Source organism: Chiloscyllium plagiosum, unplaced genomic scaffold (genome assembly GCF_037043375.1).
Source record: "Chiloscyllium plagiosum isolate Xiang-an unplaced genomic scaffold, Cpla_swu_hap1 HiC_scaffold_23, whole genome shotgun sequence".
Taxonomy (NCBI): domain Eukaryota; kingdom Metazoa; phylum Chordata; class Chondrichthyes; order Orectolobiformes; family Hemiscylliidae; genus Chiloscyllium; species Chiloscyllium plagiosum.
In genome coordinates this window covers 6,589,718-6,606,525 of record NW_028270161.1, presented here as the reverse complement: position 1 = coordinate 6,606,525, position 16,808 = coordinate 6,589,718, and the positions used below count along the sequence as shown (strand labels likewise).

The following is a 16,808-nucleotide window of genomic DNA, read 5'->3' as shown; positions in this document are numbered from 1 at the left end:
TAATAGGCTGCTAGCAGCCTGGATGACTAGAAGTGTAACCAGTCTGATTAGCTTGAAGAGGGTCGGCATTGCATCCCGAGGTTCAATTATGTGGACACGATATTTTTCGGCATACTCATTCCGCAGCTTAATAAAGTGCAGCCTAAAATGGAATGGGTGATCACCAGTCAGATAGGTTTTCAGGAAAGCCCCAAAGTGGATCTCACACAAGAACAGTTTTTCTGTGTTGGAAAATTATGCCAGAGATGGTTCTTCTAAAAAGTGTATCCACAGCTCATCTGCACAAGGTGGAAAAAAAAGACAGGAAGGGCAATAGTGGTAGGAGACTCCACAGTAAGGAATACAAACAGAAGTTTCTATGTTTTACCAGAACATCGAATGAGTTGGAACATTTCAGCTATGAAGATAGACTTGATGGACTGGATTTATTTTCTTTGGGGGGGGGGGGGGGGGGGAGAAGACACAACTCAGGTGTACAAAATTATAAGGAGCAGGGGTGGGTGCACAGGAAGAAACTTTCCCTTTAGCAAAGGGCTCAATAACCAGGGAGCACAGATTTAAGGCAAGGGACAGTTGGCTTAGAGGGGATTTGAGGGAGAAAATTTCACCCAGATAGTGGAGGTACCTGGAATAGGTGGAAAAAGCAGGAACCATCAACATTTAAAGAGTATTTAGATGAACACTTGAAATACTAGAGAATATTAGGCTGTCGAACAAATACTGGAAAGTATGACAGGTAGCTGTTTGATGAGAGGCACAACATGATGGCCTGAAGAGCTTTTTTGCCATGGTGTAAACCTTCACAAGATCATTATTTTTACCTCCATTGTGCTGTGTTTTTGCTTATATTTTTGCTTTGTTTCTTCCTTTATCCTTCAAGCCAGAATCAGATAGTTGGTATGAACTAATATTTCACATTGGCCATAAACCTAGTTTATGTTAGCCATTCCTTCTCTCTTTATCATGAAATCTTCTGTCATTTAATCTCTCCTGCTCTCCACCCTATCACAGAACCGTCCTTTTGCTCTTCCTGCTTCTTACCGCTGGCTTAAAACCTTGAATTTCCAACTTTCTTCAGCTTTGATGCAAGGTCACTGACCTGTAAATGAACTCTGTTCCCTGCCAGATGCTACTTTCCAACATCTTGCTTTATTTCAGAGTTCCAGCATCTACAACATTTTGCTTTTGCAAAATTCTCTCCTCCCATGCAACGACATTATGTTTGCATTCTTAACGCAGTGTGGAGGGACACAAAATAGACATACGTTCCTTTTGATTGCTAAATTGCAATCAGAGACCTAATGGGTAACAGCTAGAAAGACATCCTATTCAAATAAAATTCTTGCATAATTCGAGGTTTTGTAGTAACCAGATTTTTGTTTTTTTGTATCCTTGCCCCCAATTGCATTGTTGAGTCATTCAAAAATACAATGTTGAATTTCTCCTGGCTTTGCTGACAGTGGAGAAAATTGTCAACAATTTAGTTGCTATTTTTGTAAAACGCTTAGAGCTATTATGGCACATCCCCTGCAGCAAATCAACATAATCCACTGACCTCAATTAAAGTGTCAGCAATACTGAATCCAGAATTGTTATTCAGATCAAGGATCAATTGCTGCTCTCCTCCCAAGTGCTTTTGCAAGGCATTTTCGATGGCTACCTTTTCATTCTAGTTAACCCCTTTATTGGATGATGCAGTCACACAGTAACCATATCCTTTGTATTTTTCTCAGGTTTTTTTTAAGATAGGTAAGATAGAACAAATTTCAAAGATTGTATGCATACGTGTTATTGGATATTTTATCTTGGAATCTATAAATAAGACATATGCAGTTTATTATGATAAACACATTTACCATACTCCAAAATGGAATCATAAATACAGTACAATTCTGCACTCTAGGGCGGCACGGTGGCACAGTGGTTAGCACTGCTGCCTCACAGCGCCAGAGACCCGGCTTCAATTCCCACCTCAGGCGATTGACTGTGTGGAGTTTGCACATTCTCCCCGTGTCTGCGTGGGTTTCCTCCGGGTGCTCCGGTTTCCTCCCACAGTCCAAAGATGGCCAGGTGAATTGGCCATACTAAATTGCCCGTAGTGTTAGGTAAGGGGTAAATGTAGGGGTATGGGTGGGTTGCGCTTCGGCGGGTCGGTGTGGACTTGTTGGGCCGAAGGGCCTGTTTCCACACTGTAAAGTAATCTAATCTAATCTTTGCCCAGTGCAGTATAGAAAATATCCAGTCCTTGTTCCAAAGCAGCCAGTTGATCTTTTACAGAAACATCACCAATCATCAGTTTAGTATTGGCAATATTTTTATTTAGTGCTTGATGCTATTCAGGGTTTGTTCAGCTGGTTCCACTATTGGTTCAATAATGGGATTTGGTGAAGTAGTGGTAATGTCACTGGACTAGGAGTCCACAAACCCAGGCTAATGTTCTGAGGGCATTAATTTGAATACCCTCATGATAGATGGTGAAATTTGAATTCAGTAAAAAAAACCCTGCCCTAATGGCAACTATGTAGCCACTGTCCATTTTGAAAAAAATCTGTCTGGTTCATAATATCTGGGAGGGAATGAAATGTACTGTCAGGCCTACGTGTGACCCAGACACACAAAACCTCAATTGCTCTGTGGGTAATTAGGAACAGGCAATAAATGCTGGCTTTGCCGGTGACACTACATCCCCTTGGAAAAAAAAGTTCCTTTGCAGTATTTGTTTCAGCATCCTTTGAAACAGCAGTATGTTGTAACTTCAGACCACCATCAATAGCCTTATCTAACACCCTACAGGCATCTATTGAACAGAATTTGAATTCCTGTTCACGCACGTTAAGTTTGAGTTTACCATTCTTTAAAATACACGAGGCACAGTTCTTCATAATGTGAATTAATATCAAAAGACATGTCCAAGGTTTCTCCTATTTTGTGATAACTTAGTGGATCCTTTATCAAGAGCAACATAACACCTAATTTTAAATCAGTCCCTCTTCCATTACCAAGCAAAGACTTGAACCCTGTCCTAGCCTCTAACTCAGGCCATAATATCTCCATCTGTCCCATCAACACATGTACCCTATTCTTTCCCAGCAGTCGCTATTTTAAAAACAATTGAAAAAATACCTCATCTCTACACCATAGATTTGAGTGCAACAGTTCAACCGTAATTATTTTATCCTAGAGGTTTGATAACGGATAACATTAAAAGCATTAAAACACGTTTTTAAAAAGGTCGCATCAAACAGATTGAACCTTGAATTATCAACTTCTATCCCCTGTGAATATTTTTAGGCTCTCTGCAGAGTCTCATGCACTCCATGATCTTAATCAACATTTCCAAACCTGACACCTCACCATCAACGTCCACAAAATGAAATAACTGATCAATGACTTCAGGAAGCGGAGTGGCGGGCACACCCCTGTCTGTATTAATGGTTCTGGAAGTGGAGATGGTAGAATGTCAAGTTCCTGGGAGTGAAGATCACCAACCATCTGTCCTGGTCCAACTATGTCAACACAATAGTCAAGAAAGCATAAAAAAGGGCTCTACTCCCTCAGGAGGCTAAGGAAATTTGTTCTGCCCATAAGGACCCTTACCAATTTTGTAGATGCACCATAAAAAGTATCCTGCCTGGGTGAATCACAGCGTGGTATGGCAACTGCTCTATCCAAGACCACAAGAATCTAGAGGAGAAAGTGAGGTCTGCAGATGCTGGAGATCAGGGATGGAAATGTGTTGCTGGAAAAGCGCAGGTCAGGCAGCATCTAGGGAACAGTAGAATCGACGTTTCGGGCATTAGCCTTTCCTGAAGAAGGGCTAATGCCCGAAACGTCGATTCTACTGTTCCCTAGATGCTGCCTGACCTGCTGCGCTTTTCCAGCAACACATTTCCATCACAAGAATCTAGAGAGCTGTGAACACAGCCCATCATGCAAACAACCTTTCATCCACAGACTCCATCTTTATTTCCACTGCCTTGGGAAAGCAACCAACATAATTAAAGACTCCTCCCACCCCGGTTATACTGTCTTCCCCCCCCTCCCCATCTTCCGTCAGGGAGAAGATATAAAAGTTTGAATACATGTTGCAAACAGATTGAAGACCAGCTTCTTCTCCACTGTCAGACTTTTGACTGGTCCTCTCAAGTGTTAGTTCTATTCCATCTACAACATTTCTGCAGCTGTGACACTGCATTCTGCACTCTCTCCTGCTACACTGATGGACTTTGTATGGTACAACTACCTGTATAGCCGACAAAACAACTGTGCTTTGGTACATGTGACAATAAATCAAACTCAAACCCTTGTCCAGCTGACACTCTGGGCCTTTGCTCCCTAGACCTGTTCTGTCTAGTTGAGATGGGGACCCAGCTCCATTATGTAGTCACCAATCTGAATAGCCTGTCATTAAAGCTTTGTGAAATCTTTTGCACACAGCTCCAGGGCTTGCCAGAGTGTAACTCGACCAAACTTGCCCAAACACAGATTCCTTCCCCCCCCCCCGGGCTGTTTCTTCAATCACAGGTGCTTTCACTTGAGCAGTTGAAACTGCAGGAGAGGAGAGACTGGTGATTGGAGAAGTTGAAGCAAAGGGGATGTGTGAGAGAGAGAGAGAGAGAGAGAGAGAGACTGGTGATTGGCAGTGCAGCTCCACACAGAATCTTATTTCTCTCAATTACAGAGGAGATCTTTACCTGATTGGTAATCCTGTGGTGACATTTTAAGAGGTCATAAGGGAATGGTGGGGAAGAATATGCTGTCTTTTTTTTAAAAAAAGGTTTGATCCAGATATTATACATACACACTACTGCTAGTTTTAAGCAAAGCTTGTGAAAGGACAGCTTCAAAATAATTGAAAATTACCTGAAAATATACAAGAAAACAGTCCAACTTCCGTTTGCTGGAACCTCTGTCAAAGTACTGCCCACAAGTGTCCAGCAGTGTACAAACTAGTCGAATACGGAATAAATGCTCTGGTGGATCCAGAGGTGTCGCACTGCCATCAGCGCTTACACCAAATGTAATAAAGGAATACAAAATTCGGAAGATGACCGCAGATTCCACCATCCTGTAATTGTACAATTCCCCAAGGAACTTAACACTGCTAATACGCCTCTGGTTGAACTTGGGTTGATTGACCTGAAAAGCAAAAGGCAGCTAGTCATTACAAGACGACATCAGTGAAACCCACAGATAGAGGCAGCAGTGAATGACATACCTGGAGTCTTTTCAACTTTAGTTTGGTCAATTTTAATTTCAATTTAATCAGCACCACTGGATGTAAGAGTAATAAATGCTTTTTGAAGATGTAACGAGCAAAACGGATAAAGAGGGACCAACAGGTGTCCTGCAGTTGGATTTTCAAAAGGTATTTGATAAAGTCCCACATTACAAATGTCACTGCACAAAATAAGAGCTCATGATGTTAGGGGAAACATATGAGCAAAGATAGAGTGCTGACTAACTAAAGGGAAGCCAGGACAAATGGGCCATTTTCAAGTTGGTAAACTGTAACTATTGGAGTGGAAGAGGGATCAGTGCTGGAGCCTCTACTACTAGTAATCTGTATTAGCAGCTTGTGTGCAAGGACTGAGAGCATTACAAATTTGCTAATGATACAGCAAGAAGTGGACAGGCAGGTTGCCAGAACACAGTCTGCAGTGACATGTAAAATAACAAATTGGGCAGCACAGTGGCTCAGTGGTTACCGGGGACTTGAGTTCAATTCCACCCTCAGGCAACTGTCTGTGCAGAGTTTGCACATTCTCATTTCTCCCTATGTCCAAAAATGCATAGGTTAGGTGAATTAGCCTTGGGAAACGCCTGGTTATAGATATGGCAGGGGTGGGTTTGGGTGAAATGCTCTTCTGAGAGTCGATGTAGACTCGATGGGCCAAGTGGCCTGCTTACACACTGTGGTGATTCTATGATTAAATGCGTGGGCAAAAAAAAATGGCAAATGGAATATAATTTGGGAAAATATGTTAACCACTTTGGTACAATGATTAAAAATAGATTTAAATTAAGGAACCACAGAGGACCTGGGTGTCATTGCAAACGAGTCACAAAGTTGTACACAACTATAATGTGTAGTTAGGAAAGCAACGAGGACATTGGCCTTTATGCTGATATATGTTTGGTGAGGGTTTTGTGGTAGTGGTGGAGGGTGATGACTATGGAGAGTACATGAGGTTTGGATCAGCTTCTGATTGCTTCCGATGCTGAGTCAATATAATTAAACACAGCTTGAAGTTTTTAGAGAAATTGTGGCATCTGCAGGACCATACCCCAGTATTTATCAGCACATTATGGAGAGAGAGCTCCAAAGAATATGACTATTTGCACCAAAGTTCCCCATACGTCATTATAAATAGTTATACTTAATTAGGACAACCATTATGCTTCTTACAAAACATAAACAGTTTTTCTAAGCATCAATTTTGCAGGCAGCTATGTTTCATATCTTTTAATTGTTTAATATTTCTGCTAAAATAATATCACCTCCATTCCCAGACGGATGTCTTCCAGCACTCCATCCACAACGTGAATTCCCACATCTTCTTGGTATGGCACTAAACCCGCCAATAGGTTAGCAACACAGTGAATACTGTTATATTTGACATTCCAGATGTTGATCATGCAATTAATAACATATTCCTTCACCTCTGGATCATGCCATGCCAATTTCCGCATCTGTCTCAACACCTGCAATACGAAAGTTGTCAATTTTAAAGAAAAAATGCACATTGCATATCAACAGTCAGATTGGGATTGAATTGTGAAATAGAAACAAAATATTCAAAGTAGAGTCATTATTTGTAGATGTAAAATTGCTTTGACTTTGTTCAGTTGTGTCATAAGCATTGACCATACCATAATGGGGCGCCTTTGTCATTTTTCCTCCATGGTCTTAGAATATCATATCTCTCCACACGAATTTGTGTGATATCACCTCATTCTAAAATCCTTAACTCAAGTTAACCATTAGATGTATCAGTGATTTGCTGAAAAAGGAACAGACTAAATTGTTATGGCTTTCTCCTTTTCACCAGAAAACCAACTGTATCAAAAACAGCATTCTGCTATAACAAAGGTTAAAATCAAGAATACCCCATGTAGAGAGCAATAGGTACAACTACATCCTACAGTTCCATAACATATGACACCAGTACGCTCTGCCCCTCAGCCACAGATCAAGTTTCATTTAAAGTTTGAAAACAGTGCACAGAGTATTTAATGCCAAAAATGAAAAGGACAGCAGTTCAAAAAATTCAGATTCAGAAGTGTAATAATGATCGACAAGTAACTGCCAGGCTTCCTGAGAAAGGGTCAGATGGGAGAAAAAGACAAAAATGGAAGAATATTATTCTTCCCAGAATTTAACTTTTGGTTACTGTGACAAGTGTAAAGTATTTTGAGAGCTGACCTACACATTTGCAGACAGCAAATCAGCTTAAAAACAGTATAATTGTTCCATGGTACAAAAGCAAAAGGATGAATTGTACTGTTTCTAATTAATGATTTGATTTCATTAACAAAGTGACCACGGTTTAATTACCCAAGTTAACAAAGTCTATTGTATTCAGATACAGATCATTTTACTATAATGTGTTTTTCATTAATGTGAATTGATAAATTGGGGACACTGTTTATAGCACAAACTTTTCAGGTGTGTGTGGGTTATAACGTGATTCTGGTCCTATTAGTTTAAACGGTGCTGCTTTCATGTGATTTTCTTACAACACAGGATTGCATGAGAGTGGAACTGCTGCGTTACAGCAGAACTATCTATCTAAATTTAGAGAATGCAGCACTTGCTCTGGAGCACAGATCTCAAGGGGTGATGCTCAGAAGAATTTTCAACATTAAGATAAGAATATTAAAAATCAAAGTGTCAGTAGAACACAGAGCCAATATCAATTAATGAGCACAGGGATGATAATTGAAAGTGACAGCTACAAATTATAGAACATGTTTTGGATAAACTCAAGTCAACGGAGTGTGGAGGATTGAAACACTACCAGTGGAATAACAGAAGACAACAAACAATATAACAATGTCAGGCATATTACTGGAGTCAACACAGAATAAATTTGCATTCTTAAAAATTATTCGTTCATTCTTCGGATCGAAACAAAGTCAACATCTATTGCCAGCCCAGAATCGCCCTTGCAAAGGTGGTCATGAACCATCTACTTTAACCACCATAGGCAATGCTGTTAAGGAACTTCCACACTATTGTTTTATGGGGAGTTCTGAGACTTTGACCCAGAAAAGGAGGAGGAATAGTGGTGGGTGTCCAAATCAGGATGGTACAATGAGTAGGGCATAATAAAGGTGATGCTGGCACCATACTTTTGGGTGGTAAACGTTGCAGGTTTAGAAATTGCTGCTGAAGAGGTCTCAGCAAGTTTTTGCAGTGCACTTGGTTAGTTGGAGCACACCGTAGTCCACGTAGCATTAGTGAGGGCCGGCAGGGGTTGGGGGGGGGCGGGGGGGGGTGAATGTTTAAGATAGTGGATAGGATGTTGATCAAACAAATTGTTTTGATGAACCTCAAGTATTATTAGCCTCATTCACATAAAGGCAAGTATAAATATTCCATCGTACTCTTGACTTGTGCCATATGGGTGGCAGACACATTTTGGGGAGTAGGGAAGTGAGTCTTTCTCAAAACCACTTCCAGCCTTTGAGTTCCTATTGTAGTCGTGTGTGTGGCAGATCCAATTCAGTATTGACCCCCACAATGTTAATGGTAGGAGACCTGATGATGGCAACACCATTGAGTGCTTCAGGAAATGCTCAGATTCTGTCATGTTGAAAATAGTAATTACTTGGATACTGGCTGGAACAAATGTTTCTTGCCAGCTATTAATCAAAGCTTGATTATTGTCCTGTTCTTGTTGGTTGTAATTCAGACTTCTTCCTTATGTGATAAATTGCAAATGGAACAAAATATCGTGGAATCACCAGCAAACATTCCCACTTCTGTCTCTACATTACATGAGAAGTAATACACGAAGCAGCTGAAGATGACTGGGTCAATGGCACTTTCCCAAGGAGCTGCAGTGATGTGCTGTGGTTAAACAAATTGGCCTCCCAGCAGCCAGGCCATCTTTATTTGTGCTAGGTATGCATTTTTGCAAACCTGCTTTTGGGAAATAAATACGGTTAATGGAGTAAATCATTAACTTTAATTAATCAACTAGTAGTTACCTTTTCAGTCGTGACCTTGGACAAGTCCTTGTAAAGAAGTTTGCGGATATATTCTTGAAGGGGAGGGCGCTTCTTCCTCACTGTTTTCTCGACAGGGGGCGGATTACAGTAATAGTATGCATTTTCCACCATTGTAACATAACGAGCATCTAAATGCATTGCTTGTTTCTTGCGCATCATTTGCTCCTAAAGAGATTGCATTAAAAGTGCTCAGCATTATTGCTGCAAACAGCAAATCTTATTAAGGAATAAAGAATGACTTGAAGACATGTTTAGAGTAGAGTTCTGAAAAAGCACAGCAGGTCAGGCAGCATTCGAGGAGAAGGAGAATTGACATTTTGGGCAAAAGCCCTTCTCTTTTGCCTGAAACGTCGATTCTTCTGCTCCTCGGATGCTGCCTGACCTGCTGTGCTTTCCCAGTACCACACTCTCGACTCTAATCTCCAGCATCTGCAGTCCTTACTCTTGCCTTGAAGACATGTTTAACTATACCATGAGTGCAAATGAGTATTTATGGTAGTAAACAGTGTCATGATTGAAAGTGGAGCCTATCCTTTCATCTCAGTGCAGCATGGTGGCTCAGTGGTTGGCACTGCTGCCTCACAGTGGGACCCTGGTTCAATTCCTGCCTCAGGAGACTGCGTGTGGAGTTTGCACATTCTCCCAGTGTCTGCATGGGTTTCCTCCCACAATCCAAAGATGTGCAGGTCAGGTGAATTGGCCATGCTAAATTGCCCATAGTGTTAGATGCATTAGTCAGAGGGAAATATAGGGTAGGGGAATGGGCCTGGGTGGGTTTCTCTTCGGAGGGTTGGTGTGGACTTGTTGGGCCGAGTGGCCTGTTTCCATACTGTTGGGAATCTAACCTAATCTCTGTAATTTGGGCTGACATCCACTTTCGATTAATCAAGCTTTACGTCTGGCTGGTGGAAGAAACTCTAAATGTACCTTTCAAATATTAGGAAGTGGCAGAGTAGAAAACAAATTTCCTGTGTGTAGCCATGCCTGATGCTTACACTGAGAACAAAAGCTGGCAAAAGATTATATTTCCAAATCAAACATTTTTGATCTCAAATTGAAAAATTTACCAATATCCAGAATGTTCAATATAGAAGTTGAATGCAAGTTTAAATTACCAACCCTCACATATAGAATAGAGCTTATTGTGGAAAACAACAAAGAAGAATTTTTTTCAAGAAATATACATTCTATTTTAAAAATACCCTCATTTTGACAGTAAACATATTTTGAGAATTTGTGTGAACAGGATTAGTTACTCAAACCAAAATGCAAAGTAAGCACTTCTAACACCTCAAAAGAATACACAGGATTTGAGCATCATCTTACCATAAAACCCACTTCTTTAAACTTGAGAGAAATTTACAACATACAAATAGAACCATAAAAGCTTGGACATAGACAGCTTTAAAAAAAACCCCATAAATTCATTCACCATCGTCAACACAGCCAGTTACAAAAGTAGTGATCAAACCACAAACTCACTTGAAGACAGTTCAAAGACGGACTTAAATATGTAGAGTAAAATGTAACCTGTGCATTCCACAGAAAATAAGGGTCAGCAAAAGCATGTTGCTGATTTGTATTCTCAGATCTTACCAAAAGAACACTTGTCCTCAAATGGGAATCAGGTGACCGGAAAAGAAAACGACCAGTTGTCTCCAGGAGTGTGCAGGCCATTTCAATATGGTGGTGGGAAAAATCAGCCAAGAGCATCTATTCATTGTAGAGAATAAAGAACATGGATCTTTTCTCTCATCAAGTGAAGAGTCTTTGATTTAGTTTATTGCATTATTGTATAAAAATAATAAACTGTTGCATTTATGAAATTACCACTCCAAACATTTAAATAAGAAAGATGAGGGGGAACTAGGGAATTATAGACTAACTTAGCTTAACTGTTGTCAAAAAGTTACTAGAGTTTATAATTATGGATAGAGAGAATGAACAGTAGAGAAATCTGCATTTGATCAGAGAAACTTAGCATGGATTTGTAATCAGTAACTTATTCCTCGTTGACTTACAAAGTCAAAGAGTTTCACAATACAGAAAGAGGTCCTTTGGTCAGTGGCATCTGCACTAGTTATCAAGCATCTATCAAATCTATTTAAAAATGACATGAACGAATACAGAGAATAGATTCTATAGGCAGAGAACTACAAATCAAGGAAGGAGGAGCTATGCAATACCTTGAATCATGTCTTGAATACTGAGAGAAACTCAGAGCGCTACACTTCAGAAGGTTAGCAGCACTAAAGGAGCATAAATCATTGACTTACTAGAGTGATATCTGAACTGTAATAGTTAAGTTTCAAGACGGATTATGCAAACTAGTGTTGAATTCTTTGGAATTCAGTCAGTTGAAGGGTGATTTGACTGAATTTTTTTAAGATGTTAAGATACAGACAGGGTAAGTAGAACAACTATTTTCATTGGTTGGAGAGTTTAGGTTTGGAGAGGGGGGATTGTCTAACAAGCTTCAGGAGCAAAATTGTGAAACACTTCTCAAATGTAAGAGGCAGTTGATGTTTAGAACACTCTTCTGCAAATGGCAATCAATTGTTCATTTCTATCTGAAACTAGATTTTTGTTAACCAAAAATTCAAGGTTTAGAGCAAAAATTGCAAATTAATCACAAGCTGAGTTTCCAACAATTAAGATTCTTGTACACAGCAGAGCATGAGTTATAATTTCTTTTCACTTTGCAGTATTTGATCTCTTGTGTGTCACAAAATTTTGACCTTACTACCCATGTCAGTGCTAGGACAAAGTAACCTTAAGATAATAGATTCCACTTGACACTATTATATAAACAAGATGATAAGCTCAGAAACGGTTCATTATTCTATCAAAGTTTAGTTCAACTGAAGATCACACAGATGGATAACATATGGATACAATCATTCCAGACTGACCTTTAGACAATGGAGTGAGTCGTTCTTCAAGAACATTTTAAACTTTGTTAATTCTCCGATGAACCGTACAGTTTTGTTTTTAGTTTCAATATTGATCTGATCCTTCTTCCTGACCTAAAGTGCATTACGAAACATGTGTTGAACTATATATGAATATTAATGACCCTCAGGCACTTACAATACTATTGTTATACTATACTAACAAAGGTAATCTGTATTTTATGGTCCAGTCCATTACATACTGAATACTATTACAATATATGCTCTTACCTCACAAGAGCAAAATTAATTTGAAACAAACAGTTCTTTTGTACCAAATAGTTATAGAAGAATGCAAAGCAGTATTCTCCCCAAAAAAATCTAAAACCTACATGGAATCTGAAGTCTCCTTTTAACATGGCACAAAGGTCTTCTGCCACATCCGTCATACATGGATATAAAGTGCCAACCAAACGGGCATAAAATGGAAGTAAGTCCAACCTAAAGGGGGTAGGAAGTTGTTAAATAATTAACTGAAATGAGGCATTCTATATACCAGGAACAGACTATTAATGCTAAATACTATAAGATTTTCTTTAAAAATACATTTCTTGTTCTTAAACTATTATTTGAAACATTCAACATTAATAATACATATGAAGAGTTTAGAGCACAATTAAACTTGACTTGAAACCAGATGACCTGATCATTCAACAAATGCACAGACTGTAAATATGTTTAGATTAACTGAAAAAAAAATGACTGATTTAACAAGGCAGTCAAAACAAAAATCACACCTTGATTATCAGTTCAACGGTAATCTTAGTTGTTAACTCTAGTTTGTCTCTTTAATTAAAAAACAATTCTTTTTAGTATAAATTCAAAAGATGAAGGAGGTCTATGTTGAGACCATGTCAGATGTGGGATGTCTAGACCCAACTCAAAAAAAATCCTATAAGTAACAGCACCCTTATCCCAAAGGTCAAAATGACTCAATTCCCTCTTAGTTAGATCTTTTGTCTACAGCTTCACTCCACAGCTAATTTACTTTTACTATTGACAGACAAAGTCTACAGATCCTAAGCTTTCAAATGTCAAAAACAATTTTATTGTCACGTTGCCTGCATGTGATTTGCCCACCAACATGATGACTGGTGCAACATTTGATTAGATCCCAGATGAACTCCCAAAATAATGCCTGGGTTGGCATCATTAGTAAGATGGTCTTACAAGTAAGAAGAATTATTTGCATAGCTTTAAGAAAACCAGGATATTTACAAGTAATATTGACTATAACGCCTCTGCTAAGTGAGTGCAAAACAAAATGAATTCTGGCCAATAGAAAAGCTTTTATTACTGTTTTCTTTGAAAAAGCCTATTTGGGAATACAGTTCAAGCTAACGTCTTGATCACCAATGTCATTCAGAACTGCCAGCAACAGCTGTGGTCAATTTTCAACATCCTGAATCACTGCCAATGCATTTTCTTTTAGAAAGCAACTTTGACTTGTGTGGTGACATAAATACATTAAGAGTGTGCTTCAGGTCAAATGGACAGACAGAATAAAATCGATTCCAAACAAAGTGAGATGCTCAAGTTAGCCAGCCTTTGCAATGTATATCTGCAGCAATACTGTTTTCCAAACGCAGGCAGTTTTCTCAGATAAAAGGAGACAATTTAAGAGATTAAGATTGTACAAGTGGACTACTGCAAGTTCTGCAAGCCACAGCAATGCTCCACAGATACATTGTGCAATTTTTTAAAAAGAGTTTTCAGTCCGTGCACACAGAAAGCATCACTCCAGTTAATAAGCTGAATTTGATGGTCATGAACACAAGTTTAGCACAATTTTCAGTCACTCTGGCACAAAAATGTCACTATTAAAGAATCTTTCAACTAACTCTCTCAAGTAGACTATTCCACATTTATAAAAAGTTACCAGGCTCATCAGATAAATAAGGCTTTTTAAGGATGCTTCAACTGCAGGTGCCTTTTAAAAATAGTACCAATCTGTCATGTACTGAAATTATTTTTTCCTGACCAACCAATCCATTCTTAAAAATGACTTAGCAAGAAAATTTAACCTATGTATACTTTTAAAAACAATTCGCAAAAAAAAACGTGGATTTTGCACATTTGATGTAATTAATCATTAACTCATTCTAAACCAGCAGAAACTCTATGATAGCCCTCACTTTCAAAACTGAAGTTCATTTATTTACATCACCTAACAATGGGGATGTATTACCAAACATGTAAAATCCCCATTATTGCAGTAAACAAACTTATTACAAACCAGATCTGAAACACATCATTAGAGAACTAACCACATTAAACAGCAAGACTATAAAAGAAAATCATGTCTACACTAGTTTTATTATATACTAAATGCATTCCTCAATTATTTGCAAGTGCATGAAGAATTTTTAAATTCTAATTTCACACAGTTCTCCAGTACAGGACAAACATTCTGCAGCACAAAATAGAATTTGTCCTACCCTGTTCATGTTGCTTATCCTCTGTATCTGCATCAGTCCTAATCCCACTTCTCTATGTCATATCTTTGCTGCGAATACCAACTCACTGTATATTCCACACCTACACATTCCTCTTTGGAAAACGTTTACTCCTTGTTTAATACAAAATCTTTCAGTGAATTTTTCAGCACCCATGTTCCCTCGCTTTAGGCCACTTAATTACAGTCAGTATGTTCTTCATTTTAAAATATGCACTGTAATCTCAGTTTCAAAAGAACAGGCCTCAAGAGTAACCATGGGCCAGCTGGTCACACTCTTGGCTTTGAGCCAGAGGGATATGGGTTGATGTACACCCCCAGAAACTTATGCATCTAATTTAAGCTGACACTTTATTGTGATACTACACTGTTAGAGATACCATTTTTTGATTGAGAAATAAAAGCAAGACTCCCTTTACACACAAATTGATGTAAAAGTTCCTTTGTCACTATTTGAAGAGGAGGTAAGGAGTTTATCCCATATGTCCTGGACAATTGAAATAACTCAATATTATTCAAGAAAGCCATAAAGCACTGGAAACTCATCTGGTCTGGTAGCATCTGTACAAAGGAAACAGAGTTAACATCCAACCTTCAAAAGAAATTAATCTTCCCCACAAAGTGAATATGTAAGATTAGTTCTGTATGGAAATAAAAGAAACAATAATCTACTACAAAACAGATACAACTAAGACATTAGAAAAATAACCACACTATTAGCAATGAAAATAGTCATTCATGCTTTCATTCCTCAACTGACACAGAAAACAGGTTTTCTGGTTTTTATCTCGATTATGTCTGTGGGATCTTGTTGTCTAAATTAATTGCCAGATTTCCTGCATGACATTAGTGGCTCCACTTTAAAAGTTCTTCACTGACTGTGAATATCCATCTTTCTATTATTCCAAGTCTCATTTCATATTGGTGGTTTCTCACACCAAGTACATTCAAGTGAATGCGCTCTACCTTCACAACTAACTGAAGACAATTCCTATAGTATGGAATGAAAAGTTGCAATGTACATAGTAATCCACTGCAATTTTAACCAGGATTTACATTGACTCACCATTGCATTTCACCTCATATTTTACACCCCCTGCCACTCTCACAAAGTTAGATATCTGAAACCAGTGATGTAGTACTAGGACAAAACCATCTGAGAAACCTTCTATCAATCAGTCACCTTTTCATCCTTTCAAACAGTTTTAACCTCATTTGTTATTTGTCTGCACCCCAATACACTTCTGTATACTTCTTCGCCAATGGAGTCCTTCCATATTTTGCCAAGAGCTTATTGATATGGTCATCTACTGCATTTCCCACATAAACCCACCAACCATCTCACCAAGTACAACCTTCCTTGTAGAAATCCTTGTTGGCTGCTTCTAAATATTTTCTATTCATCTAGATATTTAGTAATTTAATCTTCAAACATTTCAAAGGCTGCCCTGTCACATGTCGATTAGCTCTCTTTCTCCAAACAGGTGGTTCATTGGCCTCATGCCAGGCACATAGAATGCATTTCTCTATGAGAACCCTGTAATATAACTGAGCAATTCTATATTACTTTATCACAGAATGCTGGAGGTAATTAATCCCACACAGGCACTCTGCCCTCCTTCAACTTAATTAACTATTCTAACAGTTTCTTGTTAAAACAAATTGCACATTTATGTTTTAAACAATTCAGGAATTACTATTTTTTCAATTTCCTCTCCTCTTCTATTGGCACTATTCCAATTACTCAGGGGAAAGCTGTGTGCAATGGTAATATCTGTCGAATTTAATTGAGCATAGACAGGCAGGAAGTTGAAAGAACACAGCAAGCCAGGCAGCATCAGGAGGTGTAGAAATCAACGTTTTGGGTGCAACCCTTCTTCAGGATTGGGTCCTGAAGAAATTAATTGAATGCCAGGCTGAAGTTTGAATCTCACTATAGCAGATGATGGAATTTGAATGACTGGACATTTCTGCAATTAAAAATTGAAATAACTATCATATTCATTCATTTCTTTCAGGCAAGAAGTCCTTATCTGGTCTTCTGCCTCCCAGTGTGGTTAACCTTCAACAGCCTGACAAGGCTACTCACTTGTATCAAATCACCACAACTAAGCGAAAGGATGAATCCAGACAGACCATCACCATTGCTTAAGGCATTGGAAATT

The 16,808-nt window shown here is 38.7% G+C and overlaps 1 protein-coding gene across 5 annotated transcripts in view; it reads right to left on the bottom strand.

Annotated features, from left to right (window-relative positions):
- Positions 1 to 16,808, bottom strand: part of upf2 (UPF2 regulator of nonsense mediated mRNA decay) — a 102,364-nt gene that overhangs the window by 51,209 nt on the left and 34,347 nt on the right. For all 5 annotated transcript variants that reach the window (XM_087999347.1, XM_087999345.1, XM_087999346.1 and 2 more), the window contains 6 exons: positions 12,521 to 12,629; positions 12,150 to 12,263; positions 10,834 to 10,950; positions 9,217 to 9,402; positions 6,502 to 6,705; positions 4,864 to 5,139 (listed from right to left, as the gene is read on the bottom strand). In XM_087999347.1, coding sequence (XP_087855473.1) covers positions 4,864 to 5,139; positions 6,502 to 6,705; positions 9,217 to 9,402; positions 10,834 to 10,950; positions 12,150 to 12,263; positions 12,521 to 12,629 — 1,006 coding nt within the window. The remainder of the gene's footprint in view (positions 1 to 4,863; positions 5,140 to 6,501; positions 6,706 to 9,216; positions 9,403 to 10,833; positions 10,951 to 12,149; positions 12,264 to 12,520; positions 12,630 to 16,808) is intronic.